At 35.0% G+C, this 20,919-nt stretch overlaps 1 protein-coding gene across 1 annotated transcript; it reads left to right on the plus strand.

Moving 5' to 3' along the window:
• Positions 1 to 10,386: 10,386 nt before the first annotated feature.
• Positions 10,387 to 14,282, plus strand: LOC106131082 (uncharacterized). Its single transcript, XM_013330072.2, has 6 exons — positions 10,387 to 10,426; positions 11,645 to 11,712; positions 11,979 to 12,206; positions 12,528 to 12,695; positions 13,125 to 13,295; positions 13,554 to 14,282. Exons 1-6 carry the CDS (start codon positions 10,387 to 10,389, stop codon positions 14,280 to 14,282), a joined length of 1,404 nt encoding a protein of 467 aa, XP_013185526.2.
• The last annotated feature ends 6,637 nt before the right edge of the window (positions 14,283 to 20,919 follow it).

Below are 20,919 nucleotides of genomic sequence, written 5' to 3' on the forward strand. Positions count from 1 at the left end.
TTCAAGCGAGAAGCGCGTCATCTGAAGGAGTTGAAAGCTATGCTGTGGCAGGAATGTCTTTGCGAAATTGTTAGCGTTACCGACCCATCTCGCATACTTTAAACAGTTTAAACAATAACTTTAGCTTGACAAGGTAACAAGCAGCCACCAGCGCAATTTCATTTAATCAAAGCATTTTTATTTTGTTTTTATTTATTAGGGAAATACACAGTTACGTTTGGCTTATACTATGTTACTAAACCGATAAAATTTACGCGTTTACTTATACTTATACAGTATCGAAAAAACAAGAAAATTATAAATTTAGTTAATGAAAATGAAGTTTTTGTATCTTTAAACTCATTTTATATGCCCTTTTAGGATAGGGCTAATGAATCAAACTGCAAATTATTCCAAGTCTTGTACATAATTTAATAAATTTAAAATGGTGTATGATTCATTGAAATTACAATTTCAGATGTTCTTAATATTAACTTACTTCAATCTATATGAAGGTACTAATAATAAAGTATTTAATCAGTAAACACCATACAAAAACTAAATTAATAAAGAACATAATTAAGGAATATGATATTCGGCTTCGGCTTAATTTAAATTTATTTCATAAGAACTAAAAAATTTAATAACGTAGATATTTGCATCAAAATCACATAGGTTTTAATTTCCTGATGCAAATGCAAGTGTTAAGGTTCATAGGTAGCTACGAGTACATTTGCCTGCAGTTAAAATTGAACTTTAGGGTTTTGGTTTATATGAATGTTTTTAATATATGATTTTTTGCAGGCGAGTGAACATAGTCTACACCTAAACTGAAATATTTGTATATATATATATATTTATTAAATTAAAAAAATATATAATTATAAATTTACCATAGAAATCTGGATTTGTCATAAATTGTTCCGATTTAAGTATGTTTGTTTAAAACATAACTTAACATAAATAAAATACATGACAATGTATATCAATCATGAAAAAAAAAAGAAGATCTAATCTAAATAAAATAAAAGTTCAAAGTGACTTCAACCAAAGGTAAAACGTATATTTTATATATTTATACAAATTATTGTTTTATTCAAACCAAATATTTACTCTATTATCATAGTAAATACTATATTTTCTCTCAATGCTCTGTAATTCAGTTCCGAATCAGTATTCAATCAAACATTCCTAGCTCAATGAGGTCACAGGATGCCCACATCAGTAATTAGCATCTGATTAGCGCACAATTAAGCGCGTAATCACTGATAACAGATGCCAGCGGAATTTAGTTAGAATTAGTTGATCTGCATGTTAAATTTTCAGGTATATATGATGATTTATTATATATAACACACATATACTTTTGTATTTTAAGGGGTAGACAAAGCCTGAAAGTTCATGGCCTGCTACTGCAAGTGGATGGCTTGAAAATGGAATTGAGATTCAGATAATGAAAGCCAAATAGAAAGAAAAAGACTAAATTTATTAGTCTTTCCCAAGAGAAAACGAAAGAAAAGATGGGGATGGGAAAGGAAGAAATATAAGGACTAATGTTTGGTTCTCATAGCTTGAGAAGAAGCTTTGGGCAAAGTGTGGACAGAGCCAATAATCAAGGCTTTCATGCCATCGCCTAAAGGAAAATGCCGATAAATGTTCATAAACTTTAGGTAAAATTATATCTTTTAGCAATCTGCATGAGACGAGAAATAAACGTATACGTATAAGTATTGAACACATAAAATAAAGCGTGACATAATTACTTCTATTTATTTACATTCGTTCCCTCAATGTGCAATTTTCGACCAATACGTAACTATTTACAACCATTTGATTAAACATGCATGTTACTACTAAACGTAACTGATTGCCCAACAAATACAGTGAGCGATCAATGCGCAATCACGTCTAATCTGACTGACGGGAGTGACGGGCGTCCATCGCAAATGACGTATCGGCGTGTGCATGACGCTAATGAATTAGCACCCGGACATGGCGCTTGATGGCAAATTAAAATTGGATGCCGTGACTCAATCAGATATGGGGTGATTTTTTACCCCTTTGAATTGACGTTAGAAAAGCGTGAAAGAGTTTTTATGTCCATTATTTATCCAAGGATGACTATATCAGGTGTAATTCTTTCACGTGTTACGGAGTTACTGTGCCAAGTCTCAAAAAGACTCGACCACTACGATCAGGTTGCTAGTGCATTGTTTGTAAGCTTTTTCTTCCATGATGCCCATTATATATTTTTTTAAACTTTGTTCGCTATAGAACAGCAGACAGATCTCACGTCTCATCACAACGATGAAAGCAAGACTACAATAGTTGAAATGTTACCTATTTTTGTGACAACCTTTCTGTGAAAACCATTTATAAATTAACTGACTGAGATTAAGCATCAAGCAACATATTGCGTTTTGTCCACACGTGATTGTCCATTGATTGCAAGGTAAAATAATACATGCAGCTGAAACTGCACACAAATGTTTGTAATAAACAACTGCAATCCAAAATATAAATCTGTATTAATACCAATCCTTTAATCCTGCCAAAATGAAGTAGTGACGCTATAAAAAACTGTCATAAAGGCATAACGGGGCGAAACGCGCAAATAAACTGGCGTTTCGTCGTAAAACTGTCGAACTGAACGGCCGCGTACAGCCGACCAGACGCGATCTCGACCGTGAACAGTTTAAACATTAGAATTTTCATCGAATCGCCTATGAAAAAGTAAAATAAAATATCACACATCGAAATGAACATATACGAGTATTTTTGAATTTTTTTTTATAGTTGTTGACTACAAAATTAAAAAACCAATATAGAATTTCTTATTCTAAAATAAATTCGATTCAAATTTTGCATTTTCCCCATCACTCTTTTATCTAAACGGTCGAAATATACTTAAATTTTAAGTCCGGTTTAATAAAGTTATTTTTCAATAAATTATTAGTATGAATAAAATTTTCCCATTCATGAAATATGACATAGGTACCTATAGACAATTTCATGGTACGACCGTAACACAAAATCAGGTGCGAGGAGGGATCATGTGGGCATTAATAATGATAAATTTGTGTCATTAATTCGTGCGGCTTAGTCTGAGAGTGCGCCGCGGCGATAACCAAATATTAACTCAATTAGTGCGGGCTCCGCATTCAAATGTCTGCTAATCCCGGCCTCCTGAGTCCTCAGGAATTATAGGACACTCGATGCGGTACTATTGTTTTACAGTAGCGAACGTGATATAAGCCGGTAATGGGTCTGTTTTGAAAAGTTTGCCGTTCATAATGAAAGCTTTGTTTGTTGATCGCAGACAGGAACGTTGTTATACTGAAATTATACTTTTAGTTATTCATTTCAAATATAATATGAAAATTACCCAATTGAAGAACTGGAGGTATAGGAGAAAGTGGATGAAATGAAAGCGGAAAGAGAGATCTTTTTCTATCAGTGGTACTTATTTAATAAGATACCATTAAGTAACTTTTTAATATTAGGCGATTGTGCCTACAATGCCGAGTTAAATAGTGCGCGGAGGTGGAACTGCTGCTGTCTGACCTCCGCGACTCAATAAGTAGTGGAACTCAACCCAACGTGAATTTTGGTTAGAATCTATGAGTTAGAGACGCGCTCACTTCGCTACGTTTAAATTTATAAAATATAGTATATATTGTAAGTATAGGCTTAGTGTATTGCAATAACATAATATGTATCAGATATTATTTGCTCAGGCTATAACAATACCTACAATTGTTTATGGTTTTAAAATGTATCCCAAGTTGTCTGTAGTAACGCACGCTCGCGCCAGTTAACTCTATTTTGGTCCGCGCGCAGAGATCACAAAAAATTCTCTGCATTATTTTTAATTAATTTCTGAGTTTATCTGTGCAAATAAAGTTATTTCTTAACCGCACATTGGTATTCCATCTTCCATCTGCGACCATCCGTCATTAATACTGGTTTTGTTAATAATAATTTACGAAGAAAACCAGAATAACACAAAAGCAAAAATTTTCGAGCTTTGCATGTCAAGAATGACAGTTTCCAAAATGACGTGTTAAATCCCGAAAACCGTTTCATTATTTTGGCATCTGTACGATCATGACACGAGGCGAGCGACGCAGGTACATGCGGCATCATACAGTGATGGATGCGGCGCGTCAAACCCGGACACGGCCCGCGTCAGCTGTGCTCTACTGCAAAACATTGTGGATAGAGAACTTTAATCTTACAACATTACTAAGGATAATAATAGTTGAATGATAACTTGTAAAATTAAATCTAAAGTCCTGAAATTCGGTCATTATTTTGACATCTGTACGAACATGACACGAAGCGAGTAAAGCAGGTAGTACATGCGGCATCATACAGTGATGGATGCGGCGCGTCAAACCCGGACACGGCCTGCGTCAGCTGTGCTCTACTGCAAAACATTGAGGATAGAGAACTTTTATCTTACAACATTACTTAGAATAATAATAGTTGAATGATAACTTCTAAAATTAAATCTAAAGTCCTCAAATCCGTTAATTTTTGACATCTGTGGGAATATGACACGAGGTGAGCGGCGTCATACCGTTGGATGCGGCGCGTCAAACTCGGACACGGACACTTGTCAGCTGTGTTTTGCTGTGAAACGTTGAGAATACATAACTTGTGAATTTCGCTACTTCTACAAAGTACATTTTACTAACACATGTTAGAATAAAGTTGACAAAGTTATTTTTCCTCGGTTTCTCATTATAATCATCTGGGTTTGGTTCATATTTTCAAATGTTTTTATCATTCATCCTCTTGATGTCAGTCCTGGTTATGTCACCTCTCTGAAGTGGAGCCCGAAGTGCGCCCGTGACCACGATCCTGGATTGGGTAAGTTAGATTTTTATACAAAGCGATTACCATCTGACCTCCGCGATGTTTTCAGTGGAATCTGCAAAGCCAGGAAAATTAAGAGCGAAATATATCAATCTATATGATAATAAGCGGCCGTGGCTAAAGTTTTATTAACGTAATTAAAGTTCATATTGCTTGAAATGTTACATCTATTCTTTAATTAATTTGTGTCTCCGCTCGTCTACAATCTGTCATTGCTAACAATGCATTTGTCATTACAATTGGCCATATTAATTGGATTAATGCAATTAGCCTACCCTTCAATTCAGGCTAATACAGCATTCTAGCTAACTATGCGTTATAATGTAATGATAGTGATACACCAATAGAAGCTATTGATTTCTTCTAATTATTAATTATGTCAGCTTAATTATTAATTGAGTTAATTACATACTGGGAAGCTGTTGTGGATTTGATGAATACACTAATTGAATTGTTTGAACTAATAATTATGCTGAATTAATATGTAATTAGGTCTGCTTTAAAAAACGTTTATATCTGGTGGATAACTTAGTATGTACAAATAAAATTAGGTTTTCAATTTTTTACTTTCAAAAAGTGGTCGTAAGCAGAGTATAATAGAACTTTCCTCTTCGATTAAGATGATACACGTAAACCTTAAAAGTGCCTATACCACCAATGCATTCATTTTCCTATTTAAATTCTCATTGAAACAATCAATGCCAAATCTCAAAACAATTCCCAAAAACAAATGAATCTAAAACTTAATCCAATCCAAACTCGACCGAGTAAGACGCCGTCAAACAAATTATTTGACATAATATCGTTAATTAGAACCCTCCTTTGTAGCCGGGGTGAAGTAATTAGGTTCGAATGCTCTGAATGGGCCCTTTTTATGCTCGTTACGGCTAAGACAAAAGGGACTAAGGAGTAAACACGCCGTATTCCAGCAAGATTTGCATTGGCTCAATGAAAGAGTTTGTCTTTAATTTGGTTAAGACTTTCTGTTTGAATTGGTTTTCTATTCAAAATTTAGAAATTTACTTTGTTTAAAGGGCACAATGTGAATAATTGACCGAGGGTGGGGAAAATAAATAACGCGGGTTTTAAGGTGGTCGAAAGCTTGATGCACAGGGAAACACGTTCAAATCGTATCACGTACTTTTCTGAGTTATGTCATCCAACTTATTTAGTTTCATTGCTTACCGCTGCTCTTTCGGTGAGGGATAACATCGTTCATGATGGGTCAAATTCCCTGCAGAGGTTGCAGAGGTCAGTCGGGAGTCGCTTCGTGTAAAAACGTCACTTACCCATTCCAAAATCGTCGTCCTAGGCGCGCGCTGGGCGAAAAAACAATTTGAAATTTCATGTATAGAAAATGTGAACAATATACAATCTTCAATAACCTCAGCCACTAAATGTTTGTAGACGATATCAAAACAAACCCTCCAAATTAGTATCAGATACGTAGAGTCACCTTACGTCCCGTTGCATAGAGTTCAAAAAACACAAGACGTTCCCCTCGGTTTAATTGCCGCCATTGTTCCGCCTGATTTGATTCCGTATCTCTCTATAGGGCACAATCATTATAACGAGCTTAGCGGCCACTGAGGCTGTTGGTGGAAAACGTAGCACCTAAATTTTTTACATATATTTTTTTAATTTATGTTTGAGTCGCAAAGTTTTTTTAAAGCTTAAATACTACAGACTTAAGCTATAACCATTTTTTGCGAATAGTAAGGAACTAGTACTTATTATTTTTGATTTTTGCAAGGAGTGCCTTATTTGCAGGATACGCGCAGTTCGGCAGCCACAGACAGACTATAATCTTCCAAACGAATCATCAATTAAGGCAATGTGGATTTACAATTTGAATCAATTAACACAATGGGAATTGTTGAAGAAAGCAACAGCAGCAACTTTTTTACAATTTATAAACCTTCCAGATATAAATTTTTCTGGGGACCGCTAATATTAGTTTTTTGACATTAACAATACGAACATCTTCAAATTACATTTCTCCTTTAGACATTTACAGGAACAAATAGAGTTGTCCTTTTTTAGTATGAAGTTACTGGTTTTCTACTTCTTCGTTACGATTTCCCACTCTGAAGTCGACACAGTATGCTGTATAATTACTCCCAATCCGTTCTGTCTTTGTTTTTTTTATTATTCACTCATGCTATTTTCCACGCTACCTATCCTACCTCTACCTATCTTTTTCGATATTTCCTAATTTCTAAAACATTATATTTCCATATTTAAGACCCTCTTAGCAGTACTTATGAAAATATTTAGTTGATCACCAAACGATCATAATATTGTATTTAAAATCAAAACCACACGAATCACCACAAATAGAATCTAAAATTTTCAGCTCCGTCCTGTTTCGCCGCGACCGTCACGTCATGCACACTCTTTCCCTGACAATTTCAACAAACAACAACTTGCTCCTAATTGTGTTTGCGATTCCTTTAGAAATCTCTTTTGACTCCACTCCAATTGTGAAAACTCATTTTGAAACGACGTTAAATACGACCAAATTTCAGATAATTAACTCAGATTACGGTCTTTTAACATATAATTCTCTTTTGTTGCAGATATTTGAAGAAAATCTTATTTTAGCACACACAAACAGGTTCTTATTTATAACAAATATCTTCTTGTTAAACACGTAGTAAATCATGTTATGATTAAGTAAATCTGTGTAAGCAAATTTTTTATCATATCTTTTGCAAATTAATCAATGAAATATTTTATTTATTAACACTAAACAAAAGTTCGACCACTATGCAAATGTCCAATATCGGGTAACTTAAAGCCGGATGCAAATTCGGAAAAACCTATTATAATCTGCATCGCACACCGGTGGACGCTCTTTTCATTCGATACCTTTTGTTGGGGGATTCAATTAAGTTTACATCGGCACGAGGTCAGTTAATAAAAACCGAAGCCTACAAAAATTGGCGCGTAAATCAAATTCAATAAAGTGCAGCACAATAGCGCTGGAAGGGCATCGGAAAATGACGCCCAAACAACGACAGCACTGCACCAATCAACTTATATTGCACTGTTAACTTTTTATTTTTCAGGTGAGCCGTGTCGTATTCATATTGCTAATTTTATGTAACGCAAAACGCTGTGAGTGAAATCGTTAAATGTTTCGTCACTCGATTCGGTTTTTAGTTTTCCAGATTGCAGTGTTATATCGCAGTCGCTTATGGTAATTATTGGGTATTTGGATAACATTATGGTTATGTTTAAAATTATATTTCCATACCACTTACTCGAGTTTTGACAGAATTATTGTAATTGCTAGTTTTTATATTATTATTTACTGTCTTTTTTTTTGGAAGTTCTCTACTTTATTGAAAATATATAGACGGAACGATGATATAATTTAGAATGCATATAGACACTCGCGAAATAGTATGTGTAATGTAAGACAAACATTCTCTTTTAATTTAATAAAGAAACTTTTCACATAAAACCAATCTTACCTGAATCGAATTAACCCTTTTTAAGTTCAGCAATAAATACTGTGATCGAGTCACAATCACCCTCCCACATTAAGCATTCCCGCCACCTCTCGTTCCCGAATTAATCGCCCGAGAGCCTCTCTATTTAAAGTTCTTCGCAAGTTGTTAAGAAGACTTGGTAAAACTCTGCAGATAATGTTAAACATTCATTCAGAAGCTCTGGCTCCGCCCAAGTTTCCGATCCGAATAAATCTTATAATTCTTCGAGCGTTTAATATTCATATCATGGTGTGGAAAGTGTCGTGCCGTGTCGCTCCTTTCTGCATAGTTTATATTAATAACTATATAAGTGTTTTAATTAACCCTTATATTGGTATAAGGGTTTTCTAAGAAAGGTTATGAAAGGTTATTTTAAAAATCATTAAAAACAGGAACAAAATCTGTCCAAAACTTTCCGAAATTGGCACTTTACTTTATTTACATATATTTGTAATCAGTGTGAAATCAGTGAAAGTGAACGTAAGTAAAACTAAAACACTGGTTTTTGAAATGGAGAAAGAAATGACAGCATGTAATTTTTTGATTGGAGGAGAAAAAGTTGAGCAAGTGAAAGAGTTTGTATATCTAGGATCAAAGTTTGCATCAGATGGCAAGTGTGATAGTGATATTGAAAGGAGAGTGAACGCGGGGAACATGGTGAATGGAGCTTTGCATGCCTTTATGAGCAGTCAGAAACTATCCAAAAAGGCTCGACTGGCTGTGCACAGGGGCGTGTTGGTCCCGACATTAATGTATGGGAGTGAAAATTGGGTATGGCAAAAGAAGCACGAAAGCAGAATAAATGCAGTGGAAATGAGAGCGTTAAGGAGTATGTTGGGTGTGAAATTGAGTGACCGGATAAGGAACAGCGTGATAAGGGAATGTTGTGATGTGAAAGAAGATGTAGTTACAGGAATAGAAAAGGGTATGTTGAGATGGTTCGGTCATGTGGAGAGGATGAATGAAAACAGGTTGACTAAGCAGATATACAAGGAGAGTGTGGAGGGAAAGGTCGGGGTGGGAAGACCTAGACGAACATATCTTGATCAAATTAAGGACGTCCTGGTGAAGGGTCAGGTCAAAAGTGCCCGAAACCGCCGAGCTTGCATGAAGAGAGTTATGAATGTGGATGAAGCAAAGGAAGTATGCAGGGATCGTGGCAAGTGGAAAGAGGTAGTCTCTGCCTACCCCTCCGGGAAAGAGGCGTGAGTTTATGTATGTATGTATTTGTAATCACGTCTATATCCCTTATGGAGTAGATCGAGTCATAGGGATAACGATGTTATTGAGATTTAAATAGAGAGAGGTTGCAAGGTTATTGTCTAAAAGAAGAATCCCAAGTTTATAGTCTTTCTCTTGATTTAAAAATAAACTCTTAAGTAAAACTTGTAAAACTTAACCTAGCTCTTTTTTATAGGTCGAACGAAAATATTTTGTTTATTTATAATAAGAAAAATAAATATGTAATGAATTGTTAATATATTGCACGATTAGCCTTTGTTTAATTTACTCAAACAATGTGAAAAAAAGGGTATGTAATAAAAAATTAAAGTAATTTAAGTTCAGAAAACTTCATTAATAAAACTCTGCATTGTGAAATCTAATTAAGATAGTATTGTTCTTAAAGGAGTATCCCTAAAGCTATGTTCATATTAGGGGCCCTATAAAATAAAATTTGAATGGCGTTGCAGTTATATTACCATTTGAACGGGATAGCTCCCGTGAGACACTCGAGAACGTTGACTCGCTTCGACAACCTTTAGGTACCAAACGTTCAGTGTGTATGAGACCTTTATTTTCCTTTCAATCGTCCATCTGTATATTTTTATTTTTGGTGACGATAAAACAAAATATTATCAATTGGTTAAACGAATTAATTTTAAAAACTTTATAGATATAGTACTAATGAAAAACAACACAGTGTAATTTAGAATGTTTCGTTTTTAAAGATTGTTCAAAAATTAAAATTGACACGGTCAACCATAATTTTATTGATCTCTGTTAAAACAATAAAATTGACCTGGAACGAATGGCATTAAATACTGCTATAGACAATTACCCATTCACGGGTAAATTAAAGGTAAACAACTCGATACGGTTAAAAATTCTGAATATTTAAATTCATAGAATATAAGACTACTCAATAGGAAGTGTAAACCAATTGCGGGAAGCCGCCAAAACACGTACCTCGTTCATTCAGGTCGTTACACCGACACCAACTTTATATGACACCGACAAACCGCTTTCGCTTGTAGAAATCCAAGAACATAACAGAAGTAAGAAATGTTCAGAGAGGTCTTGTTAATTTGGACGTGTTATACTGTCTGAGCAAGTCGTTTTGACGTCGCCACATCAGCGGTTCAGGAACAATCTCTTCGCTCATTTGTGGGCTATATCCCATGTTAGTGTTCCTTAGAACGAATGTTAAAGACTCCATAAAACTGACATAGTAATGATCACATATGTTGACGACTCTTAGGTATAGCTTTGCAGAAAACAAAATTATCCCATGATTGAATTTTTATTTAAAACGGATATCAGTGTAACCCTTAATAGGATATATTTCACCGTAATGTATTATGCATCTATAAGATTTAAAGTCAGCAAAATCGCAAAGCTCGTGGTCTCCGCCCGCCCAAGCCGTGTTTCCGTCCGCAGTTTAAAATAAACTGCGCTTTTTATATCCACAGCGTATTTTTCAAAAGTCGACGGCCCCGCTCCCATATTAATACACGTTCTTAAACACCCCTAACATGAATAATTAGGTGTTTCCCGGATTTGCAGGGGCTGGGATCTGTAAAACACGCGTTTAAATTCGCAAAGTCATTCTTCTAGCTTTATTGAGGATAATACATCTTAGCTTGGATGCGATTCTGATTAATGCTTTAAACTCGAGGCTGTGCAACTTTGTCAGAGATAGCGGAGAAAAATAAAGGGACGTGACTCGACTAATTCGCTTTTTATGACAACGGAAGGTAAAAGAGTAATGGCACTTTTAAAAAATTACTCTCTCAGCAAAGAGGTTTACACATTTTTCCAGAATCTTTTTCTTTACTTATCTGGCATCTTATTTCAAACACGATTAAAAATACTAAGAATTCTTCTTTTGAACTATATTGTCAAAGAATTAAAAGATTCGTGACGGCTACAATTTTCTAATAATTTATGAATTTGAATAAAATATGAAATTTAAATATCTATTAGTAGTTTTGTCAGGTAAGAATTTTACCTTATTAATAAAATATCTTATAACTTCTTTGGTTTTTACCTTATTTATTTTATTCCAGTGGTATTTTTGAGTAATGTTGTTTTTGCTGATAATGAAAATGAGATCAAAGGAACATATCCATATATGGTGAGCGTTTTGCATTATACCTGACTTCTTTTAATGGTAATATTTTAATATTTCTTGAAACTGCGTGAAAATGATTTGTGTGTCAATTTTTCATCTGTTATATAATCAAGCCTCAATCAATAATAATTTTCACCTGTAATTAGATTTAACCGAAAAATATTGATTGAAGAGATTCCAATTCGCCACACCGGCCAACGCAATTTAGTTATCCCAATTTTTATTTTGCCTGGCATCTGCATCAATTAACAACCAATTTCTAACTGTAGGCCTTCATTTACTATTCCGACGAATCAGTAGTAGACTCTACTGGCAGCCGCTTTTTTCGGGGAGCGGTCCTGATCCTGAAAGACTGGCTTCTTACCTCTGCGGTCCAGACCAGTGACGATGCCAGCGATGTCGCATTTCCTAGGAAGACCTTACTTGCGAGACTAGGAGCTGTGGGTACTGACTCAAAATTCACGCTGAACGAAGATGAAGACGAACAAGAAAGAGAGGTCAGTGAATAAATTAGTCGATCGATTGGTGTGGTAATACTCCTAAGTCTAAGTACTTCTGCGTATGTTGTTTTTTTATATAGAAAAACCAGTAAGTAGTGTCATCTTTCCTTTTGTAATATAACCATGCCTGCGCTTGCATTGTTAACTAGCACAAAAGCGTTGCTAACGTTTATTTCATTTTTGCGTTTATTTGAATCGTGAATCTCCCACTCTTTAATCTTGAAGCAGGTCCTGGTCTCTTCCTCAGGCAGAATGCAACTGGACCGAACCCTATTTACCCAACCCATGATCATGGTCAACTTTTCAATATACTTGCAGATCATCCAAATAGTTCGGCCCTACAATCACAGCGCGACCCAGTGGTGGCGGACCGATATAACGCTGATGCAAACGCTGCTTCCCTTCAACCTGACCGCTACCGTGAACCTGGCTCCCAGAATCATGAGTGTTCCTAATGACAAGCCCTGCTTTATACTTGCTTATGCTGTAAGTAATATTTTAATTTGGTTACGCCTAAAGCATGTTTACGGTGGTTAAGATATTTGACATCGGAATGGTCGGTATTGATTGATCCGGTAGCTAAACCTTGAATTGAAATATTGAAGTGTCCTTACTTGGAAACACTCTAATCTGTAAAGACATTCCCATTTGGAGTGTTTGGATTCGACCTGCATCAAATGTCTGTAATTTAGTTCGTTGCACCATCTAGTACTGGTTTTGTTTTGCTACGCTTTTTGATACTGTCTATGTGTAACCTTGGATAAATTCTTCTGTCGTTGTGTCTTATGTTTCTACATTTATTTATAATACAATTCTAATTTAAAGTAATTATCTTTTGTAAAAGATCTTTTCTAGCAACTAAGTGAGTAAAATGAAAATGAATGTAAATTAAAAAAGAAAATTTTAAATCCATAGAGACGTTATGGCAATGCATCAGAAGAGCGGTTATTAGTCCAGTCGACTGTGGATTTGCTTCCACCCTCAATTGCCAACTGCGGGAGCCATTTCTTCGAAGAGACCATGACGTGCGGCAACGACGTCGAGGACAACAAAAATGAGTTCCGTGACAGGGCCAACTTTTGTCAGGTAAATGTTAAGTTCTGATAATCATAAAATTCAATATAGGTACTCCAAATGTAATTCGCATTTTCTCTGATGTGGGAGTTTAAGTCCATATTACGTAAAGTCTCCGTGTCAATTTTAGTTCAGAATATCCTGGAGTAAACGAACTCAGTGACATGATACATTGAATTGATCACAATTTTGAAACAAATAATTTAATAAAAGACGTCAGGGATAGTTTACTTGCAATATTAGGTATGAAAATATTGTACGTAATTACAGGGCTTCAAGGGAGGACCGTTAATATGCGACAACTCTTTGGTGGGGCTGCAAACGTACGTAGATAGTTGCAAAGCACCACATCTATACCAAATGATTTCTCCGTGGATGCATTTGATATCGTGTGCAACCAACAACAAGTGTAACCAGATAGAATGCGCCGACCTGTGCGTTATCACCCAGAAAGATGCTCCTTTGACATTGGAATCAACGACACATACATTAAGCACAGAAGAAACCACCTTTGCTCAAGAAATTACCAATGTTACGATGACAGAAACTACGACTGAAAGTACGTCTGAGTCTAGTATGTTGACCAGTGAGTTTATATTACAAACGCAAACCACGATGAAGGAAGTAACGGAGGAGTCGCACGAAACTACTACTGCCGAAGTCACTACAGGTTCAACGGTTATTGAAGAAAGTGAACCCCAACCTATTGTCCTAGCGTCAGCAAAGCCGGCAACTTCACCGTCAACACAGCCATCATTTGAATCAAAAGAACTAGTGTCAAATACGCAACAGCCAGTTTGGCCTAAAGCAAAGGAAGATCATCAAAAGCTGCAAAAAGAGGATTGTGAGGAAATGAAAACAATTAATGTGCAAGCACAACAAGAAGCACGGGCCATGCCGAAGAAGGGAAAGAGGAAGAGGAGAAATGGAGCTGCCGAAAGAAATATTTGTGTTTTCCAAAGTGTGTTTTGCATTTTTGTTTTGGCAAGTTTTTTCTAAAGTTAGTTATGTTTGTATGACACATTAAAGTGATTTTGTTTTGACTATACGTACTTTTGTTTACTAAATTGTAAATCGTTCGAGTTTATCATAAATCATAATTTATCATAATTCTGAAAAACTGGTACTTATTTATACACAACTATAGAGTTTTGAACTAATGCCCAATGCTTCCAGTAGAGCAAAGTGAAATGTGAAGGTGTCTGATGTCAATGACTCTTTGATGTCAAGGGAAAAATAAACTCAAAATGTCCTGATTGTTCTACTAATGCTCTTAGTAGTACAAAAGGGACGTTTGTTGTCCAATTAGCTTAACTATATATTAAAGAGTATATTTGGCACCTTATCGTTAGTTTTGTCAATGTTGGTTTACATACATTTCTGTGAGGAATAAATGGTTTTCTAACGAGATGTACCTAGGTATAAAAGAATCATAAAAATAATTCATTCCTTCTGCATGGTCAAAGATCAACCTAAGTTGATTAACTGATCTAAAAACTGTCTCTTATCATTAAGCAGGTACCTATTTAAAATATAATATTCAGTATATTTAACAAGGACACAAGACTAGACAAATTAGAGTCGGCTCGTGGACTTACTCGTGGGTTAAGTACACTTAACTTTAAAAGTTAAGTGTACTTAACCGCGACTTGTGGAAATGTAAATTGTCCCTTTCTCGGGAGACTGAACTAGGATTAAACCCACCAGCTTGCCCCCCGATATGGTAATTACACCTTACGAATAACAAACAAACGACTCTAAAATTCTTCCGACAAAATGGAATCCTAACGCCATAGTTTCACTTATGACACGTATAGAAGGTATTTTCAAGGTGTTTTTTATTTATTATGGTTTTTTATTTATCTATTAATATATCTTTTTAAAATTGAAAAGACAATATAAGTTTTCGTTCGGCTATTCGCTGTACGATAATAAGTTAATTTTCCAAATAAACATTTACACCTCTCAAGCGCAATCCTAATAACTTTTAAACTGATTGACAGACAATCCTTTGAATGTATTTCCCTGAAATTCAGGCTGAATTTGATAAAGTAGACTTACTTAGCTATAAGGTGCAAAGCCATATTCGATATTCCTGAAAGTTTTCCTTTGGAGTTAAAATTTACAGAAACCTCTGAACGGTTCTTGTAAATTACGGAATCTCTCAAAATTTAAAATGACGTCTAAAATAGGTTAAGTAGTTGTTTTCTTTCAGATTCCAAACCTATACGATAGTTCCGAAAGATAAGTGATAAACCTAGCGTTAGAAAATATGAAGTTAGTAAACGCAAATATTCCCCCAATACGGTCTGGAAACTTGTTAATGCTATTAGTGCAAGCAACGGAGGCGTGAAGCTGCATCTTACTTAATTCTACTTATTCGGCAAACTTTCACACGGAAGAGGCGAAGCTTCACGTCTTTAGGTGGCCAATTTTCAGATTTTACAACATTTCACCAAAATGAGATATTAAGTTTTGAATAAGTAGCTTTATTAAATAGAGATGGTGATAAGGATGGAATTCGTTGCTCTAAGTTTTAAACTCTAGGAGCTCTAAGTACTAAAAAAATGCAAGTTTGTAAAGGATGCGTGTGTTTATTACTTTTTTACGCAAAAACTACTAAACGCATTTTCAAAAGCGTCAGTGTTTAAGTAGCGGCAAACTGCACAGCAGCTCTTTCTTCAATAACGTTAACTTCACATTTATTTATACTTAGAATAAAAAAGTGGACGAGAGAATACATTGTAATGAATACTGAATTTTGATTTGAACCTACAACAAATCTTTACGAGGTTCATGCTCAAGCTAAATGTTTTTGTCATTCAGATAATCATCAGTCCTACTCTCAATAATGCTAGCTAATAACTATATAAGTAGGTATTTTTATTGGAAAAAGTTTTTAATAAAAGGTTTTTTTTAATGTATTTCATGACTAAAAGACATTTTACCTTTTTTTCAGTGCCTAAGAAATGGACTATAGTAATAATAATAATGCTGTAGTAAAAGTTGCTTAGTTTTTTAGCTTAATGTAAAATAATGTATTGTCGCATTATCTCAAAAGACTACCCAAAATCGACTTTAAAAATATCCACAACTTATGAAGAACACGTTTGACTATGTAAAAGTATTCAAGTGAACTTGAGTACTTACTTGATTAAATCTCTAGGAAGTAAAATTACAGGTGTCTTCAAGGAAAATAAAATTATGTACATAATAAAAATGTCGCAACCGTTCAGTTTACTGTTAGACACATTCTCATTGCAGATAGTGTTTTAACTTAACCTTGCGTATTTATGAAGAACCCAAAAAAAAATCTCTCATTCGGGATTGTTGTGAGAAAATCTGAATATTTGTTTTTTTGCAAAGTTAAGCACACTATATCATCAGAATCATTAGTCTACTTCCATCCCAATCCCAATTTTTATTATAATTGCGAAAGTAAATTTGGTTTTTTTAGAACAAATATCAAGAGTTTGTTTAAAAAACACACATATTATATGTATATATGAATAAATACGCTTATAGCCATAGTACTACTTTCAATAAAAAAAAATATCGCTGTAAAATTCCTACATCCTTAAATACTTAAAACCCGAATACTTATAACGTCAAAATGTTACATTTACTTCCCAAACTTTCCGAGCGCACTGAATTGAAATGTATCTTAATACGACTCGATGTGTTTAAATTCCAAAAGGGGATCGCATCGGAAAACTGTTATGCATATTTTAAAGTTAAATTTACTTACAGCGGACTCTCGACGCCGAATGAGAATCCCTGAGAAACTTTAAAATGTTTTATGATATTCAACGAACGTGATAACGGTAAATTCGAGAATAACCCACTCGATCGAAATGAATATAAAACGGCTGCATTTGAATTTATCGGCGGCATGAATAAGGCATTCGTCATATATTTTCTTGAGCGATTGAAACGCCTGTCCGTTTCGCTGTAGCAATAATCTTAGTCGATTTAGTTGCCTCGATCTCAGGTGATTTTAAGTTTTTCTTTTACTCTGTATAATAATCCACATAACAGGAAACTCATCTCTGATATACTAACTTTCGCTCGTAAGAATCTTACTTTCGCATTTATATTACTTGTTAGTTTGGATAGTTGGGAATTTATATAACCTTATTTTTCATACAACTTAGTTCCAAATAATTATACATTTTTATTCTCAAGCCGTAAATAAAGTTAATGTTTTAAATACTGCCCAATTAAAACATTTTACGATTATTACCTATTCAATTTCACTAAGCACCGAGCTTGTAACATTTCACGCTGCTAGATTGAGTTAACAAACAAAACGAATTAATTCAACAATCTCATAAAAGAAATAAGCAGTTCATAAAACTTTTAATAATTAAAACTCGAATAAAAATAGGTGCCTCGTGGGTGTTTGTAGCCAACTAAAGTTGGCCTTTCTCTCGGTTGCATTGTTAGGAAGTTGAAGTCGGACTGCGTTTTTTCAGGTTCAGCTAAAAATGGTCGGCGCGTAGGAGCCATTTCCAGGATAAATCCCTAGCTAGAGGGTAAAAGAACTGACAACTGTCGTTAACTCATCCTGACCGGCATTAAGGAGTGTAAACAGGGAATAGATCGTAAAAATAATAGCTTGTCTATTTATTATGATAAAAGATAAAAAGTGAGCATTCCATTTGGGGGCAATTTCCGTTTATATTTTATCACTTTTCGTCTTAGAGAACTGACTGGTGATTGGCATCATATTTAGAGTAACTTAATTTTGTAATACTACTACGTTTATTCCATTTTTGTGAAATAAATGCACATTGTAAAATCTTTGAAATAGATGTCTCAATACAAGATCTATTGATATACTTTTAAAACCAGGTATTGAATAGTCAATCAGAATAAAAGTCAATCACACACAAAAAAAAACGTATCACAAAATAACAGAATCATCAAATCGGCGGGCACCGCCGTCTGTAGGCAATTTTCAATCTCTTTCCTATTTGTGACAGTAATAAAGCGCCGGGAAAAAGTCAACAATCAATTTTGTATTTCAATTTATTCCCAACCATCCTAGTTCGTGCGATGATAAGAAAAAGAAAAACGCGTTCATTGAAAACGGAAATTATTGCAAGAAGCCATCAGTGGTGTGCGCCGGCTTCCTACGCTGTTATTCCTTTTTTTATTTCGTTTTTGTCGAACGGCCGAGTTTTGATTTGTGGCCCGTCGCGCTGTACTCGGCCGGAGCCATTTTTCACGCGCCTCATTGTAGCGTTCGCGCTTCAGGGACGCGGCTCTGAAGGTTTGTTCACGCGTCACAACTCGCATCTTTATTTGTCGAACGCTCTATTTGAAAACACGCTGTGAAACGTGAGCGGTATAGTTTTAGACGTGGCTTTGACTTTATATTGAATTATACAGTTTTTAGGTATCAGAACATCGATCAATGAATAAAGAACTTAAACATCAGGTTTAACATATAAATTTTCCTTCTCTTTTCCTACATATAAATTATGGTTTTGAACAAATTTCACAACTTCTCTAAGAAGGTCAGTGTGTTATGATTTTAAACCTACGTTAATATTTGTTTGATAAAACTATTTTCTTAAGTCCACCCATCTAACTATATTTTCTGTGCCGCCAATCTATTGTGTGGCTATTTAATGCATTTTGCGTGGTTATGCGGTTATGTTTGCCCTGGCGAAATTAAAGATGGCATCGATAACATTTCTATCAGGCTGCGCTCGGCCGACAATGAGGCGGGGTGCGCGGGAAATTGGGGCGATTTTTCTCCTCTTTGCACGTAATATGTCTGCAGGGCTGTCAAAAAATCTAGAAATTAGAATTTATAGAGTAATGTACATCTAAATAAAAACTAACAACGTTTTTTAAATTTTGTCAAAGAAGTTGCAATGCTTACTCTATGTTTTGTTGAGTTGACGTGATGTTGTGAATAGTGAGTTTAAATTTTTCATTACAATCTAGATATTATACATGTTTTTTACGACGACGTTGCCGCACGTACCTATCTCGCACATACAACCCAATCTATACCAACACATCTGCATGTTCCACCCTACCCCTTACCAATTTACATAAGTACTGTACCAACGCTATACTTCAATTTACTTACTTTACATATAATATATTAATAATATAATAAATACACATTACATATATGTTTTATATATATAATATTTTTCGATGGTTGACATTATTTAAGTATTATAACTAAAATAATTTCAAAACTATGTTTTATTTCAAAAATACTTTACAAATATTTTCACAAAAAATTGCCAGAGAAATATTATGTTATCCAAATTGCTATTATTTCTGTTTCCCAACCCTAATACCTTGTTGTCGTAACATATAACGTGGTAATAAGATGTTGTGCCGGTAACAAAGACGTCAGGCCACAGTTCACGCCCCTGATACCATCTCCATTGAACTCCAACTCGGGGTTTTGTTAAATTTCCGCTCTCCTCTCCCTTCACGAAGCCTGAATCCATATTGTTTTCAACCATTTCTCTGACATTTGTTCCGGATGCGTCCTGGTAGCATGGACTCCGCTCAGCTACATTACAGCGGTGGGTAAGTCAAGCATTCTGAGAGCAACTGTGCTCAGCAAAAATACTGGATGTGTAATCATAACTATGATTCAATATGCGTAAAGTTCTTCTAAAGATTGCTGAGGTCAGACGGGAGGCGCTTTTTGTAACCCAATACCATGTAGCAATTACACACTCCAATACCATGCTTAAAGGAGCACCACAGGCTCTTCTCGGTCCTCGGTATCAAGTAATTAAACGAAACAAGTCTAGTTTCTCGGGACCATTTATGTCTCTTACCCAACTTTTGGACGTTGGTCAAAGTATAAGTACCAGGAAAAAGATTCGATGACATTTCGAATCTAGGAAAACACTCGCCACTAATATGTGATTTTACTTATTTCTAACTGCACGCAAACGAAGTTGCGTACAGCGTGCGCAAGTTAGTCGTAAAAAATATATACAAAGGGGGGTAATGATACCTATTACACGAAATAAACCTTGTCTATAACAGCATTAAAAAATCAGTACTTTACATTAACTAATCGGATTATCTTAGATTCGGATTTTTAACGTACTTAATCCTTCAGGATTAGCCATACTTTTTTTAAATAAGTACGTGGTCTATTTACTTATTTTAAGAAGGTTTAGTGAGCACGTATTATATTATAATGTCATCAGGCAAAGTGTGAAGTCATTTATGTATGTATGCCTCGCTTGATTTTTCTTTGTCAAGACCACTTAGAATCATCAATGCAATCCTTTAACAACCCAGGACTGAACAAGTCAGTCATAGTAAGATGCGAGTTCGGCTGATGTATTACTTTCATAAGCATTTTAAATATAAACCTGACCACTTCTAATAATGTCAGTATTTATATGTCCTGTTTTCATGCAAGTTGAACGATATGATTTAAGTTTTGTTTCTTTTTTCGTTTAGTTTTGAATAAAGCTCCAGATGACAAGTCTAAGCCACTAGCCAGTAACAAAAACATCTTTAAAATTTTAAATATTCGCCAAATATTTTTACGAGTCTTTGAAGCCATTATAAATTAAAATGGGAAATCAACACGAATTAGAAAGGAAAAAAATAATAGTCATTTCTATGTCTTGAA

The sequence above is a fragment of the Amyelois transitella genome, chromosome 6, assembly GCF_032362555.1.
Source record: "Amyelois transitella isolate CPQ chromosome 6, ilAmyTran1.1, whole genome shotgun sequence".
Lineage (NCBI taxonomy): Eukaryota > Metazoa > Arthropoda > Insecta > Lepidoptera > Pyralidae > Amyelois > Amyelois transitella.

What these genes read in the sequence shown, in the direction of transcription:
- LOC106131082 (XM_013330072.2), top strand. Translation starts at nt 10,387, where the DNA reads ATGGCATTAAATACTGCTATAGACAATTACCCATTCACGG. An exon ending in GCTTTATACTTGCTTATGCT is followed by an intron (nt 12,696 to 13,124) that starts GTAAGTAATATT and finishes TTAAATCCATAG; the next exon opens with AGACGTTATGGCAATGCATC. An exon ending in ACAGGGCCAACTTTTGTCAG is followed by an intron (nt 13,296 to 13,553) that starts GTAAATGTTAAG and finishes ACGTAATTACAG; the next exon opens with GGCTTCAAGGGAGGACCGTT.